At 45.3% G+C, this 21,104-nt stretch overlaps 1 protein-coding gene across 1 annotated transcript in view; it reads left to right on the top strand.

Annotated features, from left to right (window-relative positions):
* The window catches only part of Dock2 (dedicator of cytokinesis 2), a 411,802-nt gene that overhangs the window by 343,952 nt on the left and 46,746 nt on the right, over window positions 1-21,104 (top strand). The window contains exons 31-34 of the mRNA XM_052194849.1: window positions 215-315; window positions 406-464; window positions 11,740-11,888; window positions 20,415-20,500. Of these exons, the coding sequence (XP_052050809.1) occupies window positions 215-315; window positions 406-464; window positions 11,740-11,888; window positions 20,415-20,500 (395 nt within the window). The remainder of the gene's footprint in view (window positions 1-214; window positions 316-405; window positions 465-11,739; window positions 11,889-20,414; window positions 20,501-21,104) is intronic.

The following is a 21,104-nucleotide window of genomic DNA, read 5'->3' on the forward strand; positions in this document are numbered from 1 at the left end:
GAAATCCATTCATCGTTCCGGCTTTGGGCAGGATGTTAATTTTGGAGCCCGTGCCAGTTAGAAAATTGCAGAGCACACAATTAAACTGGTCTCGCCTCTGTCTTCTGCCATCTTTATAAATTATTCACGTTGCCGGCATTTAATGTGCCTTCCCCTCTTTCAGACCCCCTCCATGACTGCTCTTCACTCTTTCTCTCTCTCTCTTTTTTTACAGCTGTGGAACAACTATTTTCATCTCGCAGTTGCTTTTATCACCCAGGACTCTCTGCAGCTGGAGCAGTTCACACACGCTAAGTACAACAAAATCCTGAATAAGTAGGTTGCATTCTTGGATTGTCGGAGAGCCGGGAGCTTCAGGAAGCTCTCCGGAACAGGGTTAAATGCCGCCATTTTTGCTCCTTGCAGGTACGGGGACATGAGGCGGCTCATAGGCTTCTCCATCCGTGACATGTGGTACAAACTTGGTGAGTAGGCAGCCATGCCCAGAAAGATACATCTCCATGTGTGCAAACCCTCCTGAAGACCAACCCTGACCCTGTCCTTCCCAGCAGATCTATGAATCTGCTCCTGTGCGATGACTCAAAGGTCTATGCAGCAAAACAGGAATTTCTAAGGGAGGAGCAGGCAGGGCTGCTGTTCTGCATCCCAGGAATGCTTGCTGCTGATTGGTGGTAGCTATTCTACACCCTGTTTCTTGGGTGATGTGATCCATAAATTACTTTCAAAACTCACAGGGTGGGAAAATGGACTCTCCAGGAAATGAGTCCAGAATCTGCCCCTGTTCCAGTGACCTGCAGAGATGGCTTGTGGTTATTGGTGAAGGGAGCGGTGGAAGCAGAGGGACCTTATTGACCATCTTGCGTGAGGTCTGACTAAAGAGATACCCTTGAAACTACATATCGCACGCATCCTTTCAGACCACTCATGCTTTCTCTTACCCATCAGGAAACCCAAAAGTGGAATTGTTTGTCTGAGCTCAGACAGTTGGACTCTCAGTGTGTATTTCTCATTTCAGGAGGACAGAAACAAGTAATTTTGCTTACAGACCAAATTCGGGGTGAAAGATGGATGGGTGGGTGAGCTGATTGATGTTCACGAAGAGTGAGGACTTCCATTTCTGACATTTGGCTTTCTCTTGACTCTCTGGTACACAATTGCTCTGCCCTGGGGTTAGCTACTGGCCCTCTTCAGTGGAGGCATTTATAAGGGGGTTCTTATGCCTCTCTTGGGTTTAACCTTAATGAACCTCCCAGGCTTGCTTCCTAATTCCCCAGAACCTTTCAGATCTGCTGTTCCCTGTCAGGTTTTCCAGATAACTTTTAGAGCAAGGTCTGATCTCTGGTAGGAGAATGTAGATCTCCCAGTCTGATTTCTCTCTCTCTCTCTCTCTTTTTTTTTTTTTTTTGGCAACATCTGACTCCAGCTAAGACTACATACTTGATGATAGAGGTAGGAGTAGGGAGGGCTGTCACAAGTTGGGTCACAAAGTCTAAAGCAGAGTAAAAGGCCTAGGGCCAAAATAGACTGTCACAGCTCTGCCTGGAGCCTTGCTCAGTCATGTACAAGCAAGCCCCAAGCAAGAGAATTTAATGCCCCTTTTCCTAAGTAAAAGAAATAACACCTTCTTACATGGTGCCTATGAAGTGAAGACTAGGGTAGATGTAGCTATGGAGGTCTGCACATAGATGTCATAAGTGTTACTCCTATTCCTACTCTGGCCCAACAAGATGGACCATAATCATGTTCTGGTGTGCTGTACACCTTTGCCATCAATCCTCAGTCCAGCACACACAATTAAGGCTCCCAAAATGGGCTCCAAGCACTAACACTAAACGGTCAAGAGGGAGATCTGTATAACCCATAGATATTTAACAGTGTGGGTACTACCAACCTTTGGAATAGGATAGATAGATAACCTTTGGTTTTCTGGGCAACTGGGTCATTTCTCTGGGCTCTGTTAAGATGCTGGTGATGCTCTCCCTAGCTGTAACTATTAAAACCTCTTCAGATATTGTGACATGTCCCCTCGTGCAGATCTACTTATTATGTGTTTTGTCTGGCTACTTTGGAGAAGGAAAGGGCTATCAGAAATAAGAAATACTATGCTTCACTTGCCTTCTATGTTAGTTGGCTTTTCTTAACTATGACCAAAATAGCCAAGAGAACAACTTGGAGAATTCCTCCACTTGGCTCATGGTTTCAGAGGCTTCAGTCCACCAGCCTTGGATCGGTGAATTTGGAGCTATGGTGAGATGGAATATCATGAGGTTCACCTCATGATGGAAAATAATCCAGTTGAGAGTGGCAAAATATAGCCCCAACCCACCATACAATGACATACAGCTACCTACCTACTTCTCCTAGCCAGACCCTGCCTCTTGAAGTCTCCATTTCCTTCAGAAAAAAAAAAATAGCTGACACCAGCTAGAAACCAAGTCTTTAACACTGGAGCCTGTGGGGGACATTGTGTGTTCAAATCCTAACATTATTATTTTGCAATAAGGCAAAAAAAAAAAGGAGAGAGACATAATTTCGGTGCAGACACAAGCAGGAGCAAAGTGCTACAGGTAAGCTCCAGTACAAAGCAACAGCTAGTGGCTGCAGCTCTCCAGCTGCTTGCTATCTGGCTGGAATATAAGCCCATCACTACCACATCCTCCAAGGTTTTCAAAAGAAACCAAAAAATTAGATCCTCCAAGGCATTCTCCAGTGTGTGACTATCAATGATAACTAATTGAATGTTTTCAAAACAGTCCATGTTCTCAGCAATAGAATGGCTTTCTGGCTTGCACATTTGATTTCTACCAACTGAGACTGGCCAAGGCCCCTGCGGTGGGCCTCTGTTCCCAGCTCCACCCCCTGGGCTGTACCAGAACCACAGAGTGAGGAGCGGTTCTACAGGGCCTGCTCTCCTCTGAACATCCTTCACTGCGTTGTTTCGCACACAGGAGATTTTATTTAGATATAGATTATGTTTTTGGCAGGGAGTCTTGTCCTCCCAATTATGCTGATGAATGAAAAGCTGTTACCAAATATTCCACCAGCTTAGAATCACAGAACATCGGAGCTGGAAGGGCCCTTTAGAGATCATACAGTCCGGCATTTTTCAAGTGTTTATTTTTAGCTGAGGGCCAATAAAAAGAATACATGCTTGATAAGTAAATAGGATAAAGGTAAAAATATTATAATTAAGGTGATCATGGGGGCAGGAAGGCCACTATAAATGGCTTTCTGATGCCCCCCCAAAAGACCCTTAAGGATAATTGGAAAGGGGATTTATATGCTCCAACCCTTATTTTACCAGTGAGGAAACCAAGGCTCAGAGAGAAAAAAGAAACGTGCACTTAGCCGTTTAGTGGGTTAGAGGTGGAAACCAAGCAAACATGTTGGCAGGAGCGCTTGCTTACTCAGACTCATGGCAGAGTCTCTGCTGCTCAATATGCCTGAGAATGAATTAGCACAATTAAAAGACCTATCGTCTGGAGGCTGCAAGAAAAGAGCCATTGATTGTGACTGCCCTTGGGGATGCTGTTTGCTGAGATAGCAAGGAGTTTGTGAAGAACAATTGTAAGAACAGAGAGAGGCCCAAGCCACCCTAGGTGTCCAAGGAGGGCTAGATGTGACCTCTGGCCTTGTCATCTGTAGGCTGTAATCCTCTGGCGCCCTGCTGAAGATCTTGTCCCGGAGAGAGAATGCCACTGCACTGGCTTTCCTTAGGTAGCCCCTTGTTCAGACGAATGGCATCTACTGCAGGAAATAAAAATCAAAGGAAGTTTTGACAAAAAGAACCACCCTTTGCCTCTTGGTCAGGCTTCAGGGGGAAGAAGAAAGTATGTAAGTTTGAAGGAGTTTTCTTGGTATGCATGCTCACTTGTGTACACACACACACACACACACACGCCACAAGGCTTCCTTTCATTAGTGACATGGCTGCCTTCTTCCTTGTCTCATTCAGGGTTAGGAGCTGAAATCTGAGGCAGGGAAGTCGAGTTGCTGCCTCATTGACATCCTACTCTGTTGCTCCGTGGGATTCTGGTGTTAGCACACTAATGAGATTAGCTTGGTAATCCACACCAGGCCCAAACTCCGAGTTCATTAGGGACCGATGTACTGAGACCACTACACAGCTAATGATGGGCTTTAAAGGGCGGCTCACTGAATAGCTGAGCCCTCCGAGCGGCCTTTGCTGATTGCCCATGCAGTAGTTCTCCTTTTCTTCCCAGCTGAGTGGATGCTGATAATGATTGTTGTTTGTTTCCTTTTCTTTTTCCTTTCCTTTCTTTTCTTTTCTTTTTTTTTTAGGATTGCAAGTTGCTCAGGTAACAATGTCTTGTAGTAGGTGTCGGTCATGTGACCCACATCCATCCTGTGAAAATATCAGCAGAGACATACTTGTATGTCTTTAGCAAAGTATTTCTTCAAAGAGAGAAGGGGAATGGAGGAAAGGGGGAGGGGCTAGAGGGTGGGCTCAAGAGCATAGCACATCATTATTCTGCCCTTCTTCCTTTCTGGAAGACGGTACAACAACTGGAGGGGCAGCAACTGTCTTGATGTCTTGGGCACAGCACCGGGGATGGAGATGATTCTAAACTCCATCTTTTCTGATTCACAACTCCAAGCTGACCATCTTCTGAGGTTTTCTTATGGAGGAAAATGAGAGCTTTGGACTAGCCTAGGTAGCCAGATTTCCATTATACCTCTAACTAATAAATCACCTAATTTGGCTCTCCGGTTTTATAGGTCATGTAGCTATGACAGGTCAGGAGAGGCAGAAAGACACAACCAGGGTCAACAACAAATGGTTACTTGAGCAGCAGTCAGAAGAATTTGTCTTTAGATCCCAACTCTGATGTTCTTATGAATAATTTTTCCCCAAAGAGTTACTATTTCAAATGATGTGAAATAGCCAACTAACTATGCTTTTCAGAGACTCAAGATAATGAGTAAATCATCATGCATGTTAGTATTTGAAATCGTGCTTTAATGCCAGCAGCAATCATGAGACTCAACATCAGTATCTTCTTCTCATTAGGAAAATCTGCAGCATCCATGTGATTACAGAGAACTAATTGTAAAGCTCATCTTGAGCTCGAAGGTTATTTAACATTCATTCTTCTGGGAAGAGTCTAGGCTTGTGTGTGTTCATGGCCCCATCCATGCTGGTCTGGGAGAGGAGGCTTGTGGTGGGAGTTCTTGGAGAGGAAGACTACCTATTGTTAGGAACCCAGCCATTCAAGGGCTTCTGCAATTTGTGTTTTGGAGTCTTGGACTAACGCCAATGGTACAGCATTCTAACACTGGCTTTCTGCTTGGCATGCAGTAACGCTTGTTTTATAAAATGACTCTGTATTTAATCTTTCCACATTCCCTTGTTTTAATGTCCAGATCATGTATAGACAGTCTTCATGGGAAAGAAAGACAGTGGCATCTCAGCCACATGTGTAAGATGGCCACTCCCGGCAGACCCATGAGGACAACTGAGCTGTTTCTTTTTATACATCTCCTGAGAAGCCAAGCATTATGCTAAGGTCCAGATATTTTCTGGGACCTTATATTATGGGAAAGTTGAAGGGAAATAAAGCACGATTCATACTCTATAAGGAAAAACTACTATTAAGATGGGGACATTTGGAATGCTTCCGTTTAAAGTGAAATGATATAGTACAGAAACCATAGAAGAAATGGTTCTTTTTAAATATTCTACTTATTTATTTTATGTATATGAGTGTACTGTAGCTGTCTTCAGACACACGAGAAGGCATTGAAGGATCCATTACAGATGGTTGTGAGCCACCATGTGTTGCTGGGAATTGAACTCATGACCTCTGGAAGAGCAATCAGTGCTCTTAACCGCTGAGCCATCTCTCCAGCCCAAGACACGGCTCTTAAAACACATCGGGGAGTGAGTGGTCCATATCAGAATTGAAGCAAAGATTGTAGCAGGGAGAGTATTCCAGAAAAGCAGCCTGAGCAAGCACACTTCCTTAGAGTGCTCCTGAGGTTGGGATGATAGGTGTCCCCGAAGAAATATGGAAAGAGGCACACATCCATCCATACATCTGTACGAGTCATAGAAAATATTGAGCACTGTTGTGGGCAGAATAACAAAAGCCATGACAGTGACACCTTAAATGGCAAAGGACACGTATGAGCAAATTAGGGATTGTGGTGGTGAGGGTACCTTGGGCTATCCAGACGGGCCCAGTACAATCACAAGGTCCTCATACGTGAAGAGCGAGGCAGGAGAGTGAGAACCAGAGATATCTGAGGAAGGTCCACAGCCATTATAAGGATGAAGGTGGGAGGCTGTTAACCAAGGCTAGAAGGAGACTGTAAGGCTTTGAAGGGGAAAGGAAACATTCTTTCTGGGACTTCTGAGCTCATTTGTGTATGTTCATTCATCGGACTTTTAGTACAGTGAAACCCATTTAAGACTTCTGATCTCCAAGAGGATGAGATAATTAATGTGTTTGAAGTTATCGGTTGGAGGTGACATATGACATCAATAGCAGGAATCCAGTATAAGCCCCTTCTAAAGGTCATGTGACTGAGGTTAAAACTGCCAACGGACAAGTAACAGAAACCTGCTCTCATGGACTCACCTGTATTACTGGGAAGTTTACCATTGGTTGCTGGATTGCAACTCTTTAATTAATGTGTGTAAAGGTGCAGTAACTGTAGAATAGAAACTTGAGGCACACAGGGAGTCTATAAGGACCCTATAGAGTATGTGAGCCAGGGTCCACCCAAGAAGAAAGAACCAAAAACTCTTCCTTCTGTAAGCCTGTCCTATTGAAACAGAACGTCGGCCCTGTATCTTGTTTTCAATGCTGTAGCATCTACATTAACAGATTGTTTAAAAGGCCTGGGCATGGTGGTTCTTGTGTATAATGCCAGTACTTGGGAGGTGGAGACAGGAGGCTAGGGAATTCAACTTAACCTTCAACTATATAGGGAGCTCATGGCCAGCATGGCCTATAGGAGAACCTGTTCTAAAAGACAAAGAAAGGGAAAGAATTAAAATGAGCAATTAATCAGTTTTAACTATAGAGATGCACATTATAATGGTGCTATATACCAATGAACTCATCATACGCTGAAAACATTGTAAGTGGAAACTACATGACACCCCCCTCTCCCAGCTTAGTAACCCCCCCCCCCACATTGGAATGTTGGCTGCTTTTTCTCCCAGTGGTGAAGCTGCTGGGAGCTCTCTGCATCAGCCTGACATCATGAGAGATGTCTGGATGGCAGAAAAAAAGGATCCAAATTCAGAATTCAAAATATAGAGCTGGAGCTGGAACTCTGTGCTGGAATGCTTGCCCGGCATCTGCAAGACCCCAGGTTTGATTCTAGCACTGAAAATAAATAATTTTCTTTTTATAAATAAATAAATATTTATAAATAAATAAATAAAAATAAAATTCAAGATAATTTTTTACGAAGTACATTTTTTTTTGGTACAAGTATAAAGCTGAATATCCTGAACTTAATCTCTTCCAAACTAGGAATTGTCTCTAACTTCACATCCCTGAGTTTTACGACTTTAATAGATAATCAGCATAAAACATTCTTAATAGGAAAAATGTATTCTTGTGTAGACTTTTGTATATTTTAGAGTACATTTACCTCTAGGTAGCTGTACCTCAAGTGTTCGAAAGACACAGGGTTCATAGCATCTAGATTAGACCTCAGGGCTCTAAAGTGTGGACTAAGAGTTTACTCTCGAGCACATGTGAGATGAGGCTCAGAGTGAGGAGTGAGGCTGATACCATGTGTGAGAGACCAAGGGAGGAGAGGCAGGGTCCACTGAGAGGCAGAAGGTAGGCTATGGAGGGAAGGCAGGCACTAGGGGTGGATAGGGCATCCAGTCAAATGGCCTTCAGAGTGTGATGCCTTGCACCCCACATCTGTGGGATGGGTTAGACAGCATTCAGTGGGATTAAGAACAGTATGAAGGATTGTGAGTGTGATAGCAGTGGGGGGAAATTCACCCTAATCCTCTCCCTGGTTAATTCTTTGCAATAAAAGCACATGCACACAGGTGAAAAGTTCCTGAACAGAACACCAATAGCTTATGTTCTAAGATCAAGAATTGACAAATGGGTCCTCATAAAATTGCAAAGCTTCTGAAAGGCAAAGGGCACTGTCAATAGGCCCAAAAGGCAACCAACAGACTGGGAAAAGATCTTTACCAATCCTACATCTGATAGAGGGCTAATATCCAACATACACAAAGAACTCAAGAAGTTAGACTCCAGAGAACCAAGTAACCCTATTAAAAAGGGGTACAGAGCTAAACAATGAATTATCAAGTGAGGAATACTGAATGGCCGAGAAGCACCTAAAGAAATGTTCAACATCCTTAGTCACCAGGGAAATGCTAATCAAAACAACCTTGAGATTCCACCTCACTCCAGTCAGAATGGCTAAGACCAAAAAGTCAGGTGACAGCAGATACTGGCAAGGTTGTGGAGAAAGAAAGCTGAGAAATCTGTAAGTTTCCATGAAATGGCTTTCACATAGCAGAAGGTTCTTTTTTCATTCTGTCCTTCCTAGAACCCACGACAGTGCTGAGCCCAATCCACACACCATCTTCAGTTAGCATTGAGGCTGCTGAGTCCCCTCAGGCACCAGACACTGAAAAGCCCCTTTCCATTCGCCCTTCTATCGTGTACAATGGGATTCTGCAGGTCCGGGGAGGTCAAATGATATGCTCAGTACCGCAAAGTCATGGAGTAGAGTGCTGAGACCTGACCAAGGGCATTAGCTTCAGAGACTCTATAGACCTGAGGGAAGCAGGACCACGCATCTCCCAACTTTTTCAAGTTGAAGTCGGAAGGATAGTGAGATAGGCTCAACGCTTCTCCCTTTGAAGAGAGTGATGCTTTCTTTGCTGCTAAGTCCCCAGGAGGTCTAGCAGACTCTGACATCTGTAAAGTCATAACCTGCCCTTGTTGTTGTTGTACATGTAGGGAGCTGTGACTGCTAGTAGTGAACCACATAGTCCCGCCCACTTCTGTCCTGCATCAGCCTTCATGGGGTCAGCTACCTGTCTATCTTCCTTCTCAAACAGATCCCCATAGATTTCCTATCTTCCTTTTCCTGCTCTTTCTCCCAGTGACCTCAGATCCTTGGTGTTCAATTGGGGGAGTGCCCTGGGGCAGCACACACAGGGTCCCTTTACATCCATACCCCTAGGCTTTTCCTGAACTCTCATTATCAACAGGACCCTCCAGGCACTCCTAACTAGCAGTAACTAGCCGGCTGACATTTTAAACACCTTTCCTAATTGCTGTCTCTACCCAGTGATATCCAGCCTCTATTATATAAAAAGAACCCTTAAACCAATACCTGTCCTCATTTTCATCCCCTCATGCAGCAAGCAGCAGGTGTTTCTTGAACGAGAATTCTTTTTTTTTCCAGAATGAGTTTCTATTCAATTAGCTACAAATGTGTTCTCTCTGTGAGTTTGTGTGCTTATGTATATAAAAAATATACAAATCCATGTACTCATTTGGTTACTTAAACAAAAGTTTCCAATGTGCTAAATTATTTTTTTGGAATAAAAGAATAAAAATTTCTTTTGGGAAGTATGTAAGCACCGTTACAATCACGGAGTATTTAAAGATCAGCATTTCCCTTTCCCTTCTTTCTCCAGTCTCCCAAATATCTGAACAGACTACAGAGAAAACAGGTCAAAAGTATCTAAAAATCCCAATCCACTGCATGACCGTCCTTTATTTTAAAACATTTTAAATATATCCCTGTCGCGCTGGTGCCTGCTGGTCCTTCTACAGGCCTTTGTTGCATAAGCAACATCCACACTGCACTCACGGAGGTGGCTTATCTGACAGTTCTAATTTACGTTCTGCCTGTTATCGCGCTCAAGTTTGAATTTAAAAACCCTCCTGTTGTTTGAAAAAGATCTCAAAGGACAAAGTCAGAAACTTAGATTAGTAAGCCCTAGAGACCAGGAGAACTAGGTAAAAGCATGTTCCTTTTGTCAGTTTGGGTCAGAATGAGGGACTGAGATTCAAGTCTAACCCAAATGCCTTCTGTGATGGGGTTGATCGGCCAGGAAAGCATCTTTTCTTTTTCTTTCTTTCTTTTTTTTTTTTTTAATAATTATTTATTTTATATATGTGTGTACACTGCTGCTATCTTAAGACATACCAGAAGAGGGCATTAGATACCATTACAGATGGTTGTGAGCCTCCATGTGGTTGCTGGGAATTGAACTCAGGACCTCTAGAAGGGCAGTCAGTGCTCTTAACTGCTGAGCCATCCCTCCAGCCCCAGGAGAGCATTTCTATGCTGCTCAGCTCTGCCTGACTTGTCTACTTCTCTTAACTGCAGGTTTTCCTTGAGAGATGCTTCTTTGCGCTGGGTTTGCAGGAAAATGCTCTGACCTTAAGCCGCATAATGACCTTTGCTCTCTGCTTCTTTTTCTGCTTTGATCGAAAGGAGCCATGCCAGTTGCACACCGTGCCACTTATGTTTCTGTGACCCTGGGACCCTCTGCCCCATGTCCAGCCTAACACTGGAGGAAACCAGACAGGTTCCTGGGCTGTAGAGCTCAAGGGAAAAGAGGAGCCACTACTGATGGCCACATTCATGGTGGCTTCAAGGGTGGCAGTCCTGGGGCTTGGTCCTAACTCCATGGGGACTCTGCAATCCTCAGTACTGTTCTCTCTTCCTCGCCCCTGTGATGTCTGGTCCCCGTGCTCTGGAGCACATACAGAGGTCTGCTCAGCAGGCTGCCTTCTGTAGTTCATTTTGAGAAAACAACATGGCGGCAGTAGTTAATGCTCTATGACGTATGTCACGGGCTAGTCAGTGACCTGGCCGCTCACTAAATAATGGCTCTTTTATGAGCAAGAAAAAGAGAGAGAGAAGGAGGGAGAAAGAAAGAAAGGAAGGGAGGGAAGTAGGCAGAGAAATAATGGGGGGATATAAATGTGTGCACACGGGGCACACATGTGGAGGCCTGGGAACTACCTTGGATGTTGGTCCCTGTTCTCCACCTCGCTGGACGTGGATCTCAGTTTCATTTTCCCCATTGCTTGCTAACCATTCTGCTGCCTTCCGGGATCCTCCTGTTTTGTCATCCTGTCTCCCCGTAGGCTCACTGAGATTGACTATACTTGCGCTATATGTTCGTGGGTGGGTTCTGTGGACTCAAACTCAGGTTCTAGTGCTTCTGCAGTAAATCCTTTTACCCTCTGGGTAAAATGATGCAGATTTTTTTTTTTTTTTGGTTTTGTGGATTTGGTTTTGTGGAGACAGGGTTTCTCTGTGTAGCCCTGGCTGTCCTGGAACTCACTCTGTAGACCAGGCTGGTCTCGAACTCAGAAATCTGCCTGCCTTTGCCTCCCGGAGTGCTGGGATTACAGGCGTGTGCCACCACCACCTGGCAAAATGATGCAGATTTAATTTTAAGCATGTCTGCAAACATGCCGCTATCATTTGTTCTTCAATCAGGGCTGTGCCCTCTCAGACACTGAAGCTCTTAACACACACCATCACTGTCAGCCTTCATAAGCGGGCCTTACTTGGAATGAGGCATATTCATCCCTCAGCAAGCTAACTTATACGTAATGATCAGAGCGGCCTGGATCTTGGTAAACAACTATTAAAAAAAAAAAGTTAACTACCATGTTTGGCTTTCTTTTAACTTTCTGGAGCAGGGCCATCAAGATACCATTTCATGTGCCCCCTGTCCCTCTTCTTTTGCAGGCCAGAACAAAATCTGCTTTATCCCAGGCATGGTCGGACCTATATTAGAGATGACACTTATCCCCGAGGCTGAGCTCAGGAGAGCCACCATCCCGATCTTCTTCGACATGATGCTGTGTGAATATCAAAGGACCGGGGCTTTCAAAAAGGTAAACGAATGACATTGGAAATTCATGGCAGCATTCCTAATACCCAGCCCATTTCTCCCATAATGATACCCTTGTCCCATCTGCCTGTGCTTTGCTGAGAGACTTCCGCAGGATAGGGACATTATTCGTGCGCCTGGAATGAGCTGGCAGATCACATTTGGTCACTATTCTATCACAGTTCCTGCCTGAGGCCAATATGAAAATGCACTTTCTTGCCCTGTTCTTATTTCCATCCCATCCTCAAGCTATGGGAACCTTAATTCCAGACCCAATGACTGCCCCTGCCGCCTCCTGCTTGCTTTCAATATTGTCCAGCACTTCATTGTCCTGAATGACTTCGAAAATCTTCATTATCTAGAGAGGAAACAAAAAAAGTCCTATTAGTCGAGTGTCACATTCAAGCTGAACTTGAAAGTGGACAACAAAGGGAGTTAAAGACCTGTCAGCCAAGAGGCACATGTGTGCATGTCAGGAACGCAAGGCTTCCTTGAGTACATCATACAGAACCCGTGTAAAATGCAATAATTCTCCCTCAAGTGTTTTCATTAAAAGTCAGGTCTCATAATGAATGGGAAGAGGGCCATTATTAAGGTCACATCTTTCTAGAAGTTAGGTCTGGATAGAAAGTGTCCATTCCCACAGCAAATGCATGCACTATTTAGTCATGTGGTTGTTTAGGAAGGTCAGTCTCAAAGATGAACACTAACTGGTGCTCACAGTCTGTCAAACATGCTGCATACTTTCCTGAGTATTTCTCTTATGTTCTGATCACTTCCCATGTGCCCCACGTCCAGTCGGAACTCGGAGTGCTTCACCTCCACCCAGTGTTTCTGCCTCTCGCTTCAAACCCCATCTTGCCACCAGATAATCTTCCTTGGAAGACTTCTGTAAGAGACAGATTTTAAGCTCCTCTTCCTCGGGGTCCTTAGATGGATCATAGTTCTAAGGCTCTTCCCTGGCTTAATGATTCTCAAGTTTATGCCTGCCAGCTGCTGTTTCATGGCCCTCCTCCCCATGTCAACCAGCACTCTGAATGGCTATTGAGCTTGTCAATCATTCCCTCTATTCTGTTCTCCACTTTACCCACTCTCCAGCCATCCCTGAATGACTTTCCCACAGAGTGTTCTTATTTTTCTTCTTCCTGATCTTTTTCTATCATTTGAAACTGGTCCTGTGAGGCACATCCCAAGTGCTGTGTGCTTTAGGAGATCTTTGCTTCCCTGCTTGTCATCTTGGGTATGTGAGTATTGACCATACTGCTCTGCCTGTGGTTATTTCTGTGCAACCATCAGGCTCATTTTCAACCTCACCTAATCAGGATGGTGCTGGTGACCATGACAGACACTAACTGGTGCTCACGATCTATCAAACATGCTGTGTACTTTCCTTAGTTTTGTTTCATGTGGTCTCTCTTATTATCTTTGAGATTGGTGACACCAATGACAAACTTGCAGAAATTCAAGACCTGAATTCTTTACTGGCAGTTGGTGTCTCAATCGCATGTGTCCAGGTCTTTGGTGTTTTAATCAAAGGCACACAGACATGACCAAGGAGCAGAGAAACAATCCCAAAGCAAATGGTAAATATAAGTCAGATACACTGTCTAGAATGGTAGCAGGCCACAGGAGTGAAATAGTACCAGGGTATAGCTTGTATTTGAGGTTCCCCCTCATAGAAAGGAGAAGCTGATTACTAAGGTACCCCTTAGTCATTTGGGAGCTTCTCTGCTTTGATGGGCAGATTATAGCTATCTTTTTCTACTCTGCATGTCCCTTCCCATGAAACATATGATTTTAATCATATTCATGTCTTATTATGCATAGGTATAAGATGATAATTAGCAATTTTTCTGGAACAGATCGCTTCTAGAACAGTTTGTCTTACTGTATATGCAGCCCAAACCATTGTAACCTGGATGAAGCCCCTACCTTCTATACTAAGACATGGCTGCAGAGAATATATTTGAATAGAAACTATCTACAGGAGGGGAGTCTCTGATGGTTGTTGGGGGCACAGAAACACTACATATTTCAGAGTTGGGTGTATGTGTGCCTTGGTACACGTTGGAGTCTTAAATTGTGTGTGTGTGTGTGTGTGTGTGTATGTGTGTGTGCATGTGTATGCACATGTGTGTGTGAGCATGTGCAAGCACATGAGTGTGTGTGTGTGTGTGTGTGTATGTGTGTGTGTATAGTACATGCAAACTGGGGATCTTAGGTATACACATATAGCCCAAACTAAGTGGAGTCCCAGATTGCTAAGCTATTCCCTATGCTTACTGCCCCCAAATGCAGACATCTAGACTGTGGCAAGGCAGAGCTTACAATACACAGGTTAGCATTATCCTAAAACCCATGCTGTGACCACTGTGTTTTCTAGTAAACACCTGCTGAAGGAATGAAAGCCTTCTAGGGCAGTGCTTTCTCCAAAGAACTCATGGAACACCAATCCAACAATATCCTCCAAGGAGAGTGTTTCCAATGAAAGGCCTTGGGCTACCACTGCACATTGTAACCCTTCTTGGAGATTTCTGGTGTACACTAACCAGGAGCTGACATATTGCATGCATTGTATACATCATTCTTCCAAATCCAACTTTGAAAAGAACAGTTCTATAAGGAATAGGGGACTAGTTTGTTGCTACGATTACTTTATAAAGTGACACTCTGCATGTCTCCCCATACCCTAGTGATATTGGTAGCTCCCACTTCCCAGAAAGACCCCCTTTGCAGTTAGTCTTAGTAGAAATAGAACAGAGTAGTATAGATGGAGAAAGGAACACTACTCGATCCCTTGGAATGGAGCAACCTAGAAGTAATATTTGCCCAGAGTGAGTACCTGCAGACAATTTAGGACGAATTGCCGTTTCAGGGAAGATGAAACATGAGGTCTTTAAGGCACGTGGCATCAGATGGAAAGCCATCCTGCCACCTTTCAGAGCAGCACTTCCCAGCCGCTGACACCTTAGACGAGGTCTTGAACACAGGCATGCAGAAGGAACAAACCTGCACCGGCTGGCCTACAGCGTACTAACAAGATCTGGTGACTGTCTGATTGAGACCTCATTTTAAGCACGACTCCCAATTGCTTCTTTTCATTGTTCCCTTATCAGAAGAGACAGGGCAATCAGGCTGACTAATGGGGCAGGTGCCCTTGTGAAAACTATCTGTAATGTTTGATGGGGGCTCAGCTGGGAAAGGAGTTGGCCTAGGTACGTGGCTTTGGGCTCACAGCAAGTGAGGGTGGAAGCCGTCCTCTTCAAAGGAGGCAGGCAAGGCCCCAGTGAGCACTCAAACAGCCATGAGAGCAGAGCCAGATTGGAGTCTAGAATGCTAGAGACCTCCTGTGCAAACCAGCCTAAGTGTGTTATTCCCAAACAATCTGAGAGGAGAAGACCTTGTGGCCCTGTTAGAGAAGCCAGATTTCCCAGAGGAGCTAGGAGAGCTGAGAGGAAAAGGAGACTGGGCCTTTGTTCTCAGTTCACACCAGGCTTTCTGGCCTAGAACTAATTCTAATGGCCTAAAACTAACTTCTTTGGGCTCTTTGTTGCTTAATTGCCTGGAGAAATCCTAGATAGCTCAGGCCTCAGGCTTTGGGAAAGGTTATGCTGTCTCCTGGGTTCATCTGCAGAGACCAAGATTGGCTCAAGGGTAGTATAGTCAGCTGGGGTAAGGAGGGGTAAGTAAATAAGGAGGGTGTTAGACTCTAAGAAGCCCAGTCTGCTGGGGGAATTGATGGGGGATGGAGGAGAGGAAACCCCAGGGGAAGTCGTTCTCTCTCTCTCTCTCTCTCTCTCTCTCTCTCTCTCTCTCTCTCTCTCTCTCTCTCTCTCTCCTCCTTGTTCATCTCAAGGCCAGAGGGTCCTGTTTCCCCCTTTAGCCCAAGTCCTAAATGCTGACAGATACAATTGGTGTCCTCTTCATAAGAGCACTCTTCCCTCCCAGACTCTTTCAGAGAACTCTGTCACTGCTTAGGATGGGATGCCCCACCCCCCACCCCCACCACCACATATCTGCTCAGTGAGTCTTTAAGTGAAGGGGACATGTGACTAAGCTGAGGTTGGGTCTCTCCAGTTCTGTCTCTTCATTGGTAGGGTGATCGTTATTCCTTTGCAGGTCACTAACTGGAGCTCTTGGGGCAATGCATGGGCTCAGTTAAAGACCAGATCAAGAAATGGCTACCCTGGTTCTTTAGGACTTGGGCTAAAGGGGGAAACAGGACCTCTCTTGTCACATGACATCATTACCTCCAATTTCCTGTCAATCCTGCCTCTACCCACCGACCATCATTTTGTTAGGAACGGAGTCCAAAGGTGGATGGGCAACTTCATCTTTGTAACCCCTCTGTCACCCAGGCGTGTGATTCCCTGTCCCCATTAAAGTCAGCACCCAAAATATGAGGAAGGTCTCCTGGTTCCTATGTTTCAGCTGTAGCAGGGCAGGGCTGCTATCAGAAAACATTATCTTGAACAACATAATAAATAGCTGGGGTGCTGATCAGCTGCTAGGGGAGGCAGCAGAAGTGTGGAAGAGAACCTGGCAAGCTAGAAGAGAAGGTCCTTTCTGGAAGTTTGGGGTTCACACCCTTGGTTTGAATTAGTTCTCAGGATTCATACGAGACCTCTGCAAAGTCTGGTTTCTGCCAAAATCATGTTTTCCTTTATAAATATACCCCTGACAGAGACGAGGTGAGAAAATGACAAAAGGATATAGATAGGACATTGGGGTGAAGAGGGAATTAATTAGGAGGAGATAGACTCCATTCTAAGCACTACACAATGACGGTGTTGATGGCCAGACCTGTCAGAGGGACATGGCGGTGTATATGTGGGAAGGGTTATAGCCCTGGGTCTAACCAAGCTCATGTTCAACCAGCCTTTGCAACCTAAGGCAAAGGCCTTATGCCTCTGTGTCCTCATTGATAAAGTGGGGACACCATCCATCTCCCACGGCTGCTGTAAGTAAGGGGTACGTGAGATTATGATATCAATGGTGAGACAGGGATGCAATGATGTTCACAGAAGTCACTGTGAACACTGACTGAGAATCCACTGTACCCCAAGCTCCAGGCTTGACCTCGTACACACGGTTTCCCAGTAACTTCTTAGACTGCCACCGTGAAGTAGGTACTGTTTCAAACCCACATTGAATGGACAAAAGAAAGGGACATCAGAAAGATTAGCTGACCTATCCATGGCCTCACGGCCAGGAAAAAATGTCAAAGTATGACTCAAGCAAATCAAAGCCTGAGCATGGCACGGGATGTATCTATCAGAGACCTTAACTCTCCTACTCATCCCGGAAACCTCAGGAGCTGTGTGCCATCTCTGGTTCTGCCCCCTCCCTGATACCCTGCAATTTGCCACCCGACAGGCTCTTTTGTGACCCCTGAGACAAGTGCTTATTTCTCCCATTCAGTGCTCTGCTCCAAAGAGCAGTTCATCTCACCCGGAGGAATGGTGCCAGCATTTCCCGGAGAACCACCCAGACCACAACAACAGCAGAGCGCTGGGTTTCTCTCCCAGAGCTACTTTCCAGTAGCGTTCCACAACAATAACAGCGGCACAGCTGATGGTCATGGTGGTGGCCGTGGGGCTCGCTCGCTCAGTGCACGTGAACTTTTATGAGGCTTTATGTATAAACCTCCTCCACTCCTTACGGCAATATCATGGATGCCATTGTGCCGCTGTTAGCTTTGACAAGGGATTTGACAAACTACATCCGCCTTGACACCTGTTTTGTAAATAGAGCTTTCTGGTGATCGCCGTGCTTAGTGTTTCTCTGCTGCCTGCAGCACTGAGCAGGACTGAGCAGTTGTGACAGAGACTGTCCTGCCTAACTTTGTATACTGGCTCACTGCAGAGGATCTCTGCCAGCTCATGGTGTAGCTTAGAAAGACCTAGCTCATCAGTATGTTAGGGGAATGGAGGAAGAATCCAACACCTATGTATTTGCTATCCTTACACCACCATGGCCAAAGCACCTGATAGAAACAACTTACGATTGGGAAGATTTATTCCGGCTTATGGTCTTAGGTTTCTGTCCATCATAGGACATCAAGCATGGCAGCTCAGTTAAAGGTAGCTAATGTTTGACAGATATTGTTTACGTCACAGAAGGGCATGACAGGAACCAAGGCCTGTGCAACTCTCAGAGGTTCACACCTCATAACCTGCTTAAACTAGCTATGCCTACCTCTGGAAGGTTCCACAGCCTCTCAAAACAGTGCCACCCATTGGGAACCAAGCATTCAACTCCTGAACCTGAAGGGGATTCCAGGTTCAAACCCAATGGCCCAGACACAGAGTCTATTTTTATATGTATTATTTTGGGGCTTATTTCTTTATGCTCTTAATATTGAGGACATCTCTAAGTATTATGGATGCCAGCCCCTGACGTTGGAAAATAATAATACAGGCGAGATGCCTGCAAGATGCATCCTATAAGGGACATGCTTCATTTGCACACTGACAGCCCATCCCCCTCCAGACAGCCCCACCATGCCTCACTGTCCCTTCTTTCTTTCCTTACTTTGTAAGCAGGGTAATGGGACGTCTTTAGGCAAGGCTAAATTCAGAGGCTGGCTTGCTGGCTGACAGCTTCACCTTCTTCCCCCTTCCCTCCTTTCCCTTCATCTCTCTCTTCCTCCATCCTTCCTTTCCTCCTCCAAGTCCCTGCTCCAGCTGTACTGGATCCTTACCTCCATAGCTTTACAATGGGGGATTGCCCTTCCCTTTATATTTATCACAATCCTACCCATAACTCCAGGCTCTCTTTATCTCTTCCAGAAGCTCTTCACCAAACTCTGCCAATTTACAGAAAACTTTTTGGTGCTTGTGTTAGATCAACATGAGTTTTCTGGTTCTTTCACCCTGGGGGCAGGGGGGAACGGTGGTATCACATGAATGGGGGGATATTGAGTCTGTCCTCTGTCTTTCTATCACCTGGAGATTTTGACTCGATGGAATCCATCCTCTATGCATAGGAAAGAGCTGCCAAAAGACTTCCAACATTCGTCACAGCCCCTGCATCATCTGTAATAATAACTGGCAGTTACTAGAGGCTGTGCCAGACCAGGGATGGCTGCTCATCATGCCTTATTGCATTCAGTGGTGACTCTTGACCTGCAGGCCTCATGGGATATTATGAAGACTAAGTGTGAAGAGGCTGCATTAGAAACCCAGTAGCCCTGATGCCTCCCTAGATCTCAGAGGCCTTTGCCAATGTCCCCCTTTCTCTCTACAAGGACCAGTTTTATTCATAGCAGTAAGTGACACAGGTGGACTACATGTTTGGTTGCATTCTTCAGAATACATACCAAGACAACGCAAAGTGTTCTGAGTCACAGTCTTGTACAGAGACACAGTGGGATGCTTCAAGTCAGTATTTTGAATAAGCCATGATTTCTACTGGGCAAAATGCTTCTTGACACTGGCATGAGACAGAAAACATACTCTGACTTTAATGCAACAAATTTGGAAAAATCACAGAAGAAAGTTGATTTCTTATTATTAATCTTATCTCTGGCTTCTGCTACTGTTACTGGTCTAGTCTCTGAGAACACGAGATCTGCTATTCCTTTATATCTTATTATTTTTCCAGTATACATATACCCATACCCATATGCATACGCATATGCTTATACATATTGCTGCAGGTAACAAAACATCAATTCAAACTGACACACAACTGGATGATTGTGTATGTGTGTGTGTGTGTGTGTGTGTGTGTGTGTCTTTTAAAACACACTCGTGCATATCAACTCATGGAGATGGGAAGGCTTCCAGGGACTCAGAGTGGTATCACGTCTATGCTCAACCCCTCCTCTCCACTTCCCTCCATGGAGTGTGATTCCAAGCAGACATTCATTGGTGTCACCATTAGCAGTCTTAGGCTTACAACAGTTCCCTTTCCAGGCTGAGCAGCGTGACACACTTGTTGCTAAGAGTTCCAACAAAGTCTCAGGTTAGACTCAATGGATCAGCCTGGGTCTTCATCACTTCCTCTTGGGACAGGAGTGTTAGAATCCACTGATTAGGAGCTAGGCCTGCGTCGGGTGTCCATATTTGTTCCAAGAATGCTTGAGCCCCATGGACTAAGATCATGTCTGGTATGATCACTAGACTATGGGGAAAGGAATACAGGACTAAAATAATAGCTGTCTGAGACAATGCGCCATTGATGAAGGCCCTATCACCTGCCTCTGTATGTGCCTGGGTTTCCCTTCCCCTTCTATCTTCCTGTAAAACCTCTAATTATCCTTGAAGAGCAAGCTCAAACGAAATAGTATCTGAGAAGTACTCACTCTCCCTCCTCTCTCCCCATCCTCTTATGCCCTCCTCCCAGCTCCCTCCTCCCAGCCCTCTGGATATGAGTTGAGTCCTGGTCAGCTTTCAATCCACAGGTCCAGTCACTGGGGATGGGAGGAAATAGTTGCTCCCTGATGCTCCGATTCTACTAATGAATTGACTGGCTCAGCACGTGGCCCTCTAATGTTGTTTCTGTTCATTTTCAACCACTTTTCCAGTTCGAAAATGAAATCATCCTGAAGCTGGACCATGAGGTGGAAGGAGGCCGGGGGGACGAGCAATACATGCAGCTGCTGGAGTCCATGTAAGTTCAGGCTGGAGGCCCAGGGAGCCTGTGAAGGGCCATCGAGGGCCAAAGGCTCTTCCAGCCGGGTGTGGGGTTGCTGGGACTCCTGGGAGACTTTTGCAGGAAGCTCGTGGTACAGAAGGAACTGTTTTGGGAGGAAGCTTGACATTTCTCAGGAAGAACCTGTGCTGTGCTATTGATGGGGTAGGCTGCATTAAAAGAAACGTGTTAGAAAGAGAAAAGAACATGGCGGTGTGGAAACCGCCTCTTTAGATGGAGTGATTAGTGCCATTTTCCTTTTGACAGATTTGATTGTGGGCAGCTCACATTGCGTGTATCTCTGGTCAGGTTTACTGTCTTGGGTCCGGGTTTCACTGGGGGCCCTCCTAAGCTCGGGGAGGTGACACACATTGTCAGAGGATGCTGAGGAAAGCATCCTCAAAGGAGGTTTAAGACCTTCGTGCCCTGCAAGACTTCAGTGCCCAAGTCTTGCAAGAGCAGACAGTGCAGAAGAAACAGCATTCACCGTGACTTGAAATCAAAAAATTTTCATTTGGTTTTCCCAAACGTTAAGATAAATTTATACGCCGTGCCGTCTACCCAGCATGCACTGCTCTACTGT

This window comes from Apodemus sylvaticus, chromosome 10, assembly GCF_947179515.1.
Source record: "Apodemus sylvaticus chromosome 10, mApoSyl1.1, whole genome shotgun sequence".
Taxonomy (NCBI): domain Eukaryota; kingdom Metazoa; phylum Chordata; class Mammalia; order Rodentia; family Muridae; genus Apodemus; species Apodemus sylvaticus.